The 12,980-nt window shown below is 35.7% G+C and overlaps 1 protein-coding gene and 1 non-coding gene across 10 annotated transcripts in view; both read right to left on the reverse strand.

The window, feature by feature from the left end:
• Positions 1 to 12,980, reverse strand: part of TMEM116 (transmembrane protein 116) — a 233,242-nt gene that overhangs the window by 207,703 nt on the left and 12,559 nt on the right. For 8 of the 9 annotated variants that reach the window (XR_009697321.1, XR_009697320.1, XM_061169114.1 and 5 more), the window contains exons 1-4: positions 11,555 to 11,704; positions 10,938 to 10,984; positions 10,383 to 10,446; positions 3,444 to 3,575 (exon numbers count right to left, since the gene is read on the reverse strand). Coding sequence is in view for 7 of the 9 variants with exons in the window: in XM_061169114.1 (XP_061025097.1) it covers positions 3,444 to 3,575; positions 10,383 to 10,446; positions 10,938 to 10,984; positions 11,555 to 11,602 (291 nt within the window). In the remaining 2 variants the exon portion in view is untranslated. Of the gene's footprint in view, positions 1 to 3,443; positions 3,576 to 10,382; positions 10,447 to 10,937; positions 10,985 to 11,554; positions 11,705 to 12,980 lie in introns of those variants that run through there. The other variant, XM_061169112.1, reaches the window with a different exon arrangement.
• LOC133076044 (U6 spliceosomal RNA) lies at positions 10,565 to 10,672 on the reverse strand. Its single transcript, XR_009697463.1, has one exon. It is a non-coding gene; the product is annotated as a U6 spliceosomal RNA (small nuclear RNA).

Genomic DNA, 12,980 nt, shown 5'->3' on the forward strand with positions numbered 1-12,980 from the left:
ACACAAAAAAATGTTCAACACTGCTAATTATCAGGATAATGCAAATAAAAACCACAATGAGATACTGCCTCACACCTGTCAGAATGGCTGTCACCAAAATGACCACAAATAACAAATGTTGTTACGGATGTGGGGAAAAGGGAACCCTAGTACACTGTTCTTGGGAATGTAAGCTGACTCAGTCATTCTGGAAACCAGTATAGAGGTTCCTCAAAAAACTAAAAATACAACTACCATATGATCCAGCAATTTCACTCCTGAGTATATATCCAAGAAAAAGAAAACAATAATTTGAAAAGATAGGCACCCCAATCTTCACAGCAGCATTATTTAAAATAGCCAAGATATGGTAGAAACCTAATTGTCCATCAACAGATGAATGGATACAAAATATGTGGTACATATATACAATGGAATTACTCAGCCATAAAAAAGAATGAAATTTTGCCATTTGCAACAACATGGATGGAACAGGAGAGTATTATGCTTAGTGAAATGAGTCAGAGAAAGACAAATACTGTATGTTATTACCTATATGTGGAATCTAAAAAATAAAACAAATAAATATAACAAAACAGAAACAGATTCACAGATATACTTAATAAACAAGTGGCTGCCAGTGGGAAGAAGGATGGGGGAGGGGCAAGAAACAGGTAGAGGATTAGGAGGTACAAGCTACTATGTATAAAATAAATAAGATACAAGGATATATTATAAAGCACAGAGAATATTATAAAATATAGAATATTTTATAATAATTTTAAACAGTGTAATCTATTAAAAATTGAATCACTATGTTGTACACCTGAAACTAATATAATATTATAAATCAACACCTTAATTAAAAAAAAAAAAGAAATTCTGACACATGCTACAACATGGATGGACCTTGAAGACATTAAGCTCAGTGAAACAAGCTAGACACAAAAGGTCAAATACTGTATTATTTTACTGATATGAGGTACCTAGAGTAGTCAAATTCATAGAGACAGAAAGTAGAATGGTGGTTACCAGAGGCTGGAAAGTAGGAGAAATGGAGAGGTATTGTTTAAAGGATACAGAGTTTTTCAGTTTGGGATAATAAAAATTTCTGAAGGTGAATAGTGAATAGTTGCACAACAATGTGAATGTATGTTGCTGAACTGTACACTTAAACATGGCTAAGACATTAAATTTTATGTTATGTATTTTTACCACAACTTTAAAATTTTTAATGGTTAAAATGGTAAATTTTATGTTACACGTATTTTACCACAATTTTAAAAACTAAAATTAACTGACTAAATAAATAAGCTACTGTGTTTAAGCACTCTACAGCCCATCCCTCCCACTGATTACAAACAAAAACTCTGGAAAAAATATAAAAATCAACTACTTGAGGACTCTGAAAAGTAAAAAAAAAGCAAGTGGATTACAGAAGGGAGTCAAATGTGGAGAAGTGAACTGCAAGAAATAAGTTTCCCAAACTTTTTCTCTTTTTCTCTCTCACAGTTTTGCCTCAAGTGTGTACCCCAATCGTGATGTTGCTCAATGTAGGCACCTAAAACACTAATAAAATCCCATCTTTTAGCCTATAGAAACTAGAGAAGGGCTTTCTTCAGGCAGGAAAGTGTGGGGGGAATCCCAGAAATGATAGAGCCAGAAAAGAAGATGCCCTAATTCTGTGTGTGATTCCATACAAGTCCCAGCCTAACCCCTGCACCATGCATGCACATGACAGTCCCAAACCAGCATAGCCAAGGCTTAGAGAATTAGACTAAGATTTGAACCACTGCCTAAAGATGATGAGACAAAAATTACATTCTATATACAAAGGACAGAAAGATGTCACTCATTCTCATGGGAGAAGACCAATTTAGAAATGAGCCAGATATTGGAAACATCCAACCAATATTTTTAAAAACAACTATTACAATGCATCCAGTCTATGAAGTAAAGGAAAAAATACTTGAAATAATTTGGGGGGGGGGGTGATAGAAATAGGAATGTTTATTATCTTGATTGTGGTGATGATTTCATACATACGTAAAAAATGTACACTTTAAATACATGTAGTTTATTGAATATATAGCTCAATAAAGTTCAAAAAAATAAAGTAACATTACTCACATCTGTGCCAAGCACAAGGTAAATATTATTAATGACTATTTTACAGATTTAGGAGACTGAAGTTCAGAAAGATTAAGTACTTGCGTAAGGTTACCAAGTTAATCAGGTCCAAGATTCCAATGCAGATTTTTTTTATTTTTACTTCCAAGACTATAATATTATTATTCAGATACAATATTGTTTTTTATTATTATCTGAGAAAACAATACAGCCTTAACTCTATTTAATGAGGTTATTATCAGGATTGAGTAAAGTATGTCTCTAAGATATTTAAATTTATATGAGGGACTTCCCTGGTGGCACAGTGGTTAAGAATCTGCCTGCCAATGCAGGGGACACGGGTTCGAGCCCTGGTCCGGGAAGATCCCACACGCCGCGGAGCAACTAAGCCCGTGTGCCACAACTACTGAGCCTGCATACCACAACTACTGAAGCCCATGCGCCTAGAGCCTGTCTCCGCAACAAGAGAAGCCATAGCAATGAGAAGCCTGCACACCGCAACGAAGAGTAGCCCCCACTCGACACAGCTAGAGAAATCTTGCACGCAGCAATGAAGACCCAATGCCAAAATAAATAAATAAATAATTTTTTAAAACCCACACACGTGTTTAAAAAAATAAATAAATTTATATAAGATAGGTAACATATTATTAGTACATGGATTTCATACCACTAATTACATATTAGTATTTTCCTACTAAATTGAAACAAATTTCCCCTCTAGTAACAAATCCCAGAGGAAGCATCCAGCAGTGAGTACAGACTGCATATTAACCTCTACTTTTTTCACATCCCAAGTCTCAGAAACATTATATACTGATGGTACTATGTGGGTTAATCCATTGATAAAATCTATGAAAGATATATAACTCATATATAATCATATGTAGTATTTCCAAAAGTTGATGTTTATTAATGTAATAAAAAACATGCAATAATCTCAAAAGATGTAGAAATATATTCCATTACATGGAAATATGGTCACACTATGTTGAATAATAAAAGCAGATTACAAAAGGTATTAATGTGTTGTTTTATTTGTTCTAAAATGCATATACCTACAGAGAAGAAGACTGGAAATATATAATATACATAAAATATTAAAGAATGATTATATCTGGGTGATTTTAATTATCTTTCTGCTTCTCTGAATTTCCCAAATTTTCTGTAATAAATAAGTAGTTTTTTAATGGGGAAAAACAATAAAAGCTATTGTTTCAAAGTGTAACAATAAACAAAAGGGTCCTGCTTCCCAGGATGGATTATCTCCGCTTCTTATTTAAATCAGCGTGTGCCTTTCGTACAAGGTACTATCACAATCTAGTAGCACTCACCTGTCCAACTGCTTGCAAGTTATAGCAGACAATGTCCTTATTGGCTGCTGAAGTTCCATAGAGAACTGCCTCAATGAGCCAGTATATCCCCAGGAGGAGGTCAGAGAAGCTCAGATAAACGAGTGGCCTTATCTGTAAAGCAATAAAATTCATAATTTCAAAAATGATATAGACAGGAGAATGTAACAATTAATTACTTTTATGTTTTACCCTTCTAGTAGAAAACTGGGCATAATTTTTCTGGGGCCTCTGCTATTGGTTGACTGGGGAATATAAAGGAATACTCCAGGTAGGAAGTAATCTGTAATCACAACTATCCCAACTGTTCTGGAACCAGAGTACTCATGGATGTATTAGCATTGGAACTTCTTCCTCAAGGAAAGAGAGAAAAGATGAGAAATTTTGTGATGGAGACATACCACAAATGGGAAATTTTAAGTGTTCTAGCTGCACAGCCAACATCTTCTAACAATAAGTAATGAGATTATCACCTGAGTGTTTTAGGATATGGTTGAGAACTCAAAGAAAATGAAAACAGGCTTTTTTTTAATCTTCACAGAGTTTAATTTGCATTTTTCTTTTTTTCTTTATTGAAGTATAATTGACAAATAAAACTGCAAGATAAAGTATATGTGATGATTTGATGTACATATACATTGTGAAAGGATTTCCCTCAAGTTAATGAGCACATCCATCACCTCACATATTTACCTTTTTGCATATGTGTGTGAGAACATGTACGTTCTATTCTCTGAGCAAATTTCAATTGTACAATAGTGTTATCAACTATTATCACGTTATGTACTAGATCCTAAGATCTTATTCATTTTACAGGTTTTCATATCAATGAAAGTCAAGGTGGAGAAAAATATCAGCATGAATTGTATATGTTGTCTTTCAATTTCTATCTACATTGCTTAAGTCTGTCTTTCTCATTTTCTAATATCCTTCTCCTTTTGGCCTCCCCACTCCCACTTGCCTGAAAATAGTTTTGGCCCTTCTGTAGAGAAAATTATAATATGTTTATTGAAAGACACCAAAGATCTAAGGTGAAGAAATATACCATGCTCATGGACTGTAAGATCCAATGTTATGAAAATGTCAGTTCTCCTTAAATTGGTACACAGATTAAATGCAATCTCAATTATGTATCAACATATCTTCTTGTGGAATTTGACAAAGTTGGCTCTAAATCTGATATTGAAATACAAAATATCAAGTTAACTATGACACTCGAAGAAAAAGGAGAAGGAGGACTTGTCCTACACATACCAAAACAATATAAAGCTGGACACAATATAAAGCAGATGCAGTGGTACTAGCCCAGAGATGGACAAATAGACCAATGGAACAGAATAGAGAGCCCAAAACAAGCCTAAGAATATATATATAAACGTTTTTTTAAAAAATAAGTTTATTTATTTATTTATTTATTTTTGGCTGCATTGGGTCTTCATTGCTGCACGTGGGCTTTCTCTAGTTGCAGCAAGTAGGGGCTACTCTTCATCGCAGTGCGCATGCTTCTCATTGTGGTGGCTTTTCCTGTTGCGGAGCATGGGCTCTAGGCAGGTGGGCTTCAGTGGTTGTGGCACATGGGCTCAGTAGTTGTGGCTCACAGGCTCTAGAGCGCAGGCTCAGTAGTTGTGGCGAACAGGCTTAGTTGCTCCGCGGCACGTGGGATCTTCCCGGACCAGGGCTCGAACCCATGTCCCCTGCATTGGCAGGCGGATTCTCAACCACTGCGCCACCAGGGAAGCCCCTATAAACTTTTTTTTTTTTAATTAATTAATTTATTTATTTTTGGCTGTGTTGGGTCTTCGTTTCTGTGCGAGGGCTTTCTCTAGTTGCGGCAAGCGGGGGCCATTCTTCATGGCGGTGCGCGGGCCTCTCACTATCGCGGCCTCTCTTGTTGCAGAGCATAGGCTCCAGACGCGCAGGCTCAGTAGTTGTGGCTCACGGGCCCAGTTGCTCCGCGGCATGTGGGATCTTCCCAGACCAGGGCTCGAACCCGTTTACCCCTGCATTGGCAGGCGGATTCTCAACCACTGCGCCACCAGGGAAGCCCTAAACTTTTGATATATGATAGAGGTGGCTTTTTAGATGAATGGAGAAAGAACGGTCTTTTCAAAATGTGATACTAGAACAACTGGGTATCCATATGGATAAAAATTAAATTGGGCCCCTACTTTCTACCTCACACGCTCAAAAATCGGTACCAACTAGTTTAAAGACCTAAATATGAAAGACAAAATTTATAAAGGTTTTTTTTTAAGATAATATAGGATAATGTCTTTAATTACTGGTTAGGGAAAGTTTTTCCTAAGCAAAACACAAAAAGATCTAAAAGAAATAGTTGAAAAATTTGCCCACATTTAAATGAAAAATGTCTGTGTCAAAAGACACCGTAAAGAAAGTGAAAAGACATGCCACAAAGTGGGAGAAGATATTTGTAACACATATGACTAACAAAGGACCAGTACCCAAACAATATTAAAAACAAAGCATGGACTTCCCTGGTGGTCCAGTGGTTAAGAATCCGCCTGTCAACGCAGGGGACATGGGTTCGAGCCCTGTTCCGGGAAGATCCCACATGCCGCAGAGTAACTAAGCCCGTGTGCCACAACTACTGAGCCTGTGCTCTAGAGTCCATGAGCCACAACTACTGAACCCACGTGCCACAATTACTGAAGCCCGCACACCTAGAGCCTACGCTCCGCAACAAGAGAAGCCACTGCAATGAGAAGCACATGCACCACAGTGAAGAGTAGCCCCCGCTCGCCGCAACTAGAGAAAGGCCGCGGGCAGCAACGAAGACCCAACGCAGTCAAAAATAAATAAATAAATAAAATTTATTTTAAAAAAACAAAGCAAACAAAAACTCTTACAAAGCAATAAGAAAAAACAATAGAAAAAAATGGACAAAAGATTTGAACAGGTACTTAAGAAAAGAAATCCAAATGGCTGTAAAAATGTGAAAATATGCCTGACCCCATTAGTAATCAAGGAAATTAAAAAATTAAAACTATAAAGAGACCAAAAGTCAATCAATCAATCAATCTACAATGAGATGAAAATTACACACCCATGGCAAAAATTTTTAAAGTCTGACAATATCAAATATTAACGGGAACATGAAGCAATAGGACATTTCATACACTGCTGGCACAACTATTTGGAAAAAGTCTGGCATTATCTAGGGGATATGAATATCCTATATTCTGTTATTAGGTAAAATCACTAGAGAAACTTTTATATGTGTGCATCAGAAGACATGTACAAGATTGTTTATAGCAGAACAGATAGATATATTGTGGTATGTTCATAATATAGAATGCTAAGCATCAGTGAAAAAGAAATGAACCAGAGCTGTACACAACACCATGGACAAATCTCAGAAGTGATACTGAGGGAAAAAAGCAAATCACAAAGCAATACATACCAAAAAATACAGTGTTATACCATTTACGCCAAGTTCAAAAATGCAAAACTAAATTGTTTAGGGATATATACATTACTGGTAAAACTGTACATAAAAGCCAAGAAATGATTAAGCAAAAATCTGGATAGTGGTTACTGCTAGAGGTGAGGTTGTGACTGGGAAGGAGCACAGTAGGAATGTTTGGGGATACGAGCGATTCCTATTTCTTGTCCCAGGTTTTGTTTATAGCCATCCATTATATAGCACACATGAGTTTTATGCCTTCTAAACCATGGCTGGTATATCTCACAGTAAAAAAGTAAATTTAAAAAATTTTGGTGCCCCCACCACTGGGTCCACAGGCCAGCCCGGTCCCTGGCATGTGCGCCCCCTGCAAAAAAATTACTAAGTTACCATCAGATACTACCTAATATAAGAACTAATCTCCTCACCTGTACAAAAGGGAATTTTTCTCATACTTTTCTTCCAAATGAGAGGAAAGTTAAGATGCTAATACCTTGCTGATAGGGGTAAATGGTCAAGCTGCTTTGGCTAACACAAACAAAAACAAGTGAAATAATATTTTAAACTGTATTTACTAAATATCAGATATTATTATTTTAACAATATATATCCTTTGCTACAAGGAAGCCTGTTAAGGTTACAGCCAGGTGGCATATTCATAGATTTTACTGGCCTATGACCTATCACAAGTTTATAACTGTTAATGGGTAAAAAATTAAAACTGAATACAAAATAAACTCTGGAGCAGAAAGGCGGCCAAGCAGCTTTTGTGAGCAAGAACATAATTATGGTCATTGAGTCAATAAATAGCCTTATATATAGGGAACTGTTGGCCATTAAAACACACCTAAGGTCTTTGGCACAGAAATAAAGGATAAAAAGAGGTTTATATACTTTCACTCATGGTTGGAAAATCATGAGTTCTAGTAACAGGAAATAAAATCAATCAATTAAACAACAAAACTTAACTGAGCACCTATTATTGAAATTAAAAAAGATTTCACCCCTTCTATGTTTAACAAGATACTGGGTCGAAGGTAATACAGGGAAATGTATGATACAGGTCACGCTTTAAGAAAAATACAAAAAATAAAAAATTTTTAAAAAGGGACTTCCCTGGCAGTCCAGTGGTTAAGACTTCGTGCTTCCACTGCAGGGGGCACAGGGTTTGATCCCTGGTTGGGGAACTAAGATCCTACATGCTGTGCAGCGCAGCCAAAAATTTTTTTTAAAATAAAAAAATTAAAAATTTTTTTTAAAAATAAAAAAATTAAAAAAATTTTTTAAATTAAATAAAAATACAATCAGCATAGTGCATGGTAATAAGATGAAAAAGCTTAAGACATGATCCTAAATATGAAAGCAAAAACTTTAAATATATTTGTACTTGTCTCATTTAAATCAAGAGCAAAGTAAGGTGCAGGGATGGAATGCATTGTGTGAAAGGCTTTCCCCAAGGAGGTTCTGGGTCCAGGTCTAACCTGGTAAGGTAAAACACCTAAAGCAACTCATATTTATACTCTTCCAAAACACTGCTTCCTAATATTTCTAGTGAAATCAAGTTACAAGGAATATCAAAAGTGACCTTCACAAGGAAATGAAGTGCACTTCACACAAGTGCAGGGAAGTATATCTGCCTAGAGTTTTTTTTTTTTTTTTTTCCTTTAACACTGGCTGGCCTGGGCTACTTTCTTCTCTCTTAAGGTTGCCTCTCTGAGTTACTGTCTAATCAGCTAGTCCCCTCAAAGATTTCCCATGGATTTCTCCAATTTACTATAATCATTAATTTAATAATTTTTGTGTTTTTCAGATTATGCCTTCCATGTGTTTATGCTGTTAAAAATGTTATTTGATGAAGAAATAAAGGAAAATGGCGGAGCATGGCTGACATTTTTAAGCTGGAAAAATTGGAATCTTCCCTACACCAAAAAAGCAGAATGTGTAGGAACCACTGAATTATTGATTACTAAGGTCCTTCAGGCTCTGGTTATGTGAAAGGTATGAGAACCGAAGCCAGAGAAATTAAAGGTCACATCCCAGGCCAAACTAGACCCCACATCTTTATAAAGCTCTAACCCACTGTTATGGCAGAGGTCACCCTAGAGCAGTGGTTTTCAACCAGGAGTGACTGCCTCTCTCAGAAGACATTTGGCAATATTTGAAGATATTTTTGGTTCTCACAACTGGGTGAGGAATGTTGCTGCTACATCTATTGGGTAAAGTCTGCTAAATATCCTAAGATGCAGGAGAGCCACCCACAACAAATAACCGTCTAGCCCAAAAGGTCAGTAGTACTGAGAATCTCTGCTTACCTCTCTCCACAATGTAACTTATACTTTATTAACTTAATCACATCTGAACTCAAATTTCAACAAACATTCAGGAAAGAAACATTAGGGAAATCCACATCACAGGAAGATGTGTGGCCTAAGATTACTTTGGCAGGCAATTGACAATACAGTATCAAGACTTCTACTTTCTAGTTTTACTTACATAGGCACATTCTACCTCTGAAATTCAAAATTCTCTTTTCATTAGACATTATATTTCAGTGGTTTAAAAGTGTATGTGAGAAGAGGCTTTGGAACAAGACAAGTCTGCCTCAACTTCTAGCTCTAACACTTACTAGCTATGAGACCTTAGCCATAGCCAAGCTAAATGTGTCACTTTCCACATTACAAAAGCTCTCTCGTACATGTCCTAAACTACATTTTGCTTAATTTTGTGCCACTTGGCCTGATTAGAAAAACAGTTTTGTTACATTTTTCTTAAAATCTTTTTTTTTTTTTTTTTTTTTTGGGAGCACACCATGCAGCTTGTGGGACCAGGGATTGAACCTGGGCCACAGCAGTGAAAGCCCAGAATCCTAACCGCTAGGCTACCAGGGAACTCTCTGATAGGTTTTTTTTTTTAATACCTTAAGTATATACTATTTTTATTTGTCAATTATACCTCAATAAAAGGAAGGTTTTTGACTAGACTTTTTTGGTATGAATAGTTTTACATAGGATGTATTTTTGTTCTATTTTCACCATTAAATTGTAATTGCCTAGAAGGCCAGAACAGCAAAATAAATACCTTTTGTATAGCAGTCTTTGAACTATTTCCAGCCCCACTAGCAATTTTACCAAGATATCTACATCAGAAAACTCACCTCTAGGCAGGACCCTACCATGCTTAGAGTGAATATAGGCTTCAAACAATACTCTGTTTCTTTGACTTTAATAATTAATGCATACCCCCAAAAATCTACATTTATCCACTAATCCACATTTAGTCAATTCCTCAGTATTCAAAATTATAGTTAAAATAACTACCTAAAAGAAAAGGGAGATCTTTGGGGCAATGTCTAAAATATCCCCATGTATTATATCAAAATGACAAATTTACAAGCAATTCATAGGATTATTCCATCATTTATAGGGGACACCTCTCTTTTTTATTTCAAAGGCTAAGTCACTAAAAGTTCAAATCCAACACAGAAAGAGACTGCTCACCTCTGGAGATTTCTGTATGTTCTGGAATACAGCATAGGCAATAAGTGAACTTGAACCTATAACACTGGCAGAGATAAAAGACTATCATTAAACAGGACAATTGGCGCTCCTTTGTTTTTGATACTTTTTTTTACAGCTTTATTGACATATAATTGATGTAAAATAAACTGCACAAATGTTTTAAAAATATGGAATGCTTCACGAATTTGTGTGTCATCCTTAAGCAGAGGCTATGCTAATCTTCTCTGTATCATTACAATTTTTAGTATATGTGCTATCAAAGCGAGCACTTCACAACTGATTTTGCAAATCAATCCTGTTGACCAAATTGTCCTTTGATTTTCAGATGTTACCCTTCAATCTGTTTTTTTTGTTATTATTGTTGTTGATGTTATTACATTTTATTAATCAGATAATGTCAACATGGTAAAGGACAGCATTTCTAACTAATGAGTAAAAGCAAGTCCCCAGGGGAAAAAATAAAGAAACTTCAGAATTCTCCAGTTTTGCTTGTATTAGTTCAAAGTTACATTACATGAGGTTAAATAAACTTACCTCAGAGTAGCCATAACAAACTGTATCCACTGTATTGCAGAAAATAACTAAATAAAAAGAGAAAGTAAGAATAAAATTAAGCCTTTTAAATTTAATATTCAACCTTTCTCTAATTTCACTGTTTGTTAACTATCTGTGCAGAGCACAAACTCTTCAGTGCCTAATCAAAACACACTACAAGTCTGAGAATGAGTAAAAAGGGTGAATAGGCCCCTGGAAAGCCAGGGTGGCTCCTTTCTTCCTCCCTTATTGCTACATTGCTGGGAAACAGTAAGATAAAAAGAATAGACAGGTGGATAGAAAATGACTGAAGGAAAAAAAGAGAGTTGGATTAGAAAATTAATAAAGGGAAGAATAAAATGGAAAAGAGGTAGAAAAAGTTAAATTTTAAGACAGAACAGATATGTGGAAAGAATGGGTAACAGAAGAGGCAAACAAATACTAAATAAAGTTGACTGACAGAGAGCTAGACAGACAGAAAAAACAGAATAGTAAGCAACAGGGGAAAAGGAAGAAGAAAAGTTAGTATGGAGAGAGATGCTGTGAGTGAAAAATACAGAACAGGGAGGAAGGAAGGGGGATCGAAAAACGAAGAGAGGGGCTGCTTCTAGTCTCACCAAGTTCCAATTGTCCTCCAAAATGCTAGCCTCCAGTAGGAAGGCCATAGGGACTTCAGCCTCAGCTAAATTCAAGCAGCCTGATCCTTCCTGGTCAGGTTCTGAATCCCAAGCAGTAAACAGGTAGCTCCACCCTTAACCCAGCTGGGCTCCTCCCTACCCAATCCTGCCCTGTATCTTGAGGGCAAGGAGAGAAAGTAGCGACAAGTGGAGGAGAAAGCCAAGCAGAAAGAACAAAAATAGAAAGAGCAGGTGACAAGGAAACAAAGTTCTAAAAAGCATTAGGAATTGTAAAAAGGGGCAAGATGTAGGACTAATAAAAAGTACAGAGAATGAGTCACCATGAAAAGGTAAATAGAGCTGCAAGAGACAAATAGAATAGAAAAAAGGGAGAGAAAAATAGGGAAGAAGGGAGGTCTGTTTGAAACCTGTCCCTGTATAGGGACACAAGCCTGTGTTGGGGAAGACAGGCTATATATTTACTCAATCAGTAAGTTTTTAGTAATAGCTGGAAAAGGTGTGAAGAGAAAGGGTTATTAATGTCTCATAATACTAATGTTTTCTTAAATATTCTGTACCAAAATTCCCACCATAAATATAATAAATGTATTATATAATATTTGTAATATTATATTTGTAGTAATATTACATTTATAAATGTAAATATAATATTACTAAATTACACAATTCATTGAATATGCTTATGTTTATATATCAACTTTGTGTAAAACGCTGTGTTACAGAAAATATAAAGACAAAAAAGATCAGACCCAGACTTCCAGGAGCTTATAATATAGTAGGAAAAACAGCTTGAATACCAAATCTCAAATAATCTGTACACAAAAATAATATACACTGATTGGAATTTGAACATTATTTGGAAGAACTGGTAAAATTTGGACAAAAATTGGGGGAAGGAGAAAGCAGAAGGAAGAACGCTTCATTTACATAACCATTTATCTTTCATCTAACCATACTCTCATACATTTTACAAATATTTATTGATAATATAAATTAGATCATTTGCATGGCTTGAGTAATTTAAATATATTATTCATTTATTCATATGAAATTAAGAATACCATGTGCAGTGGAATACAGGACATTGTTAAGTAGAGGTAGGCTCTAATCACTTTGCTTACATTATTAGATAAACAAATTAAAATACCAGTATATTTCTGGATCAGAAATCCCTACCATAAAATCTTAGGGAGTCTTTTGAGGCCTCTAATCATACGTCTATCTAATAAGGGTGAGGGGACTAATGACAGTCTCACCAAGTGATAAGAGGATGCTTTTGGACAAAGGACTCTTGTCTCAGTCAAGAACAAATCTCAGATTGTTCAGAGAACAACCATGGCAAATCAGTCTGCTGCTCTTGACAAGAGAACTTTTCTCTTTTGGCATCTATTCTAAAATGTCTTAT

The sequence above is a fragment of the Eubalaena glacialis genome, chromosome 15 (assembly GCF_028564815.1).
Source record: "Eubalaena glacialis isolate mEubGla1 chromosome 15, mEubGla1.1.hap2.+ XY, whole genome shotgun sequence".
Taxonomy (NCBI): Eukaryota; Metazoa; Chordata; class Mammalia; order Artiodactyla; family Balaenidae; genus Eubalaena; species Eubalaena glacialis.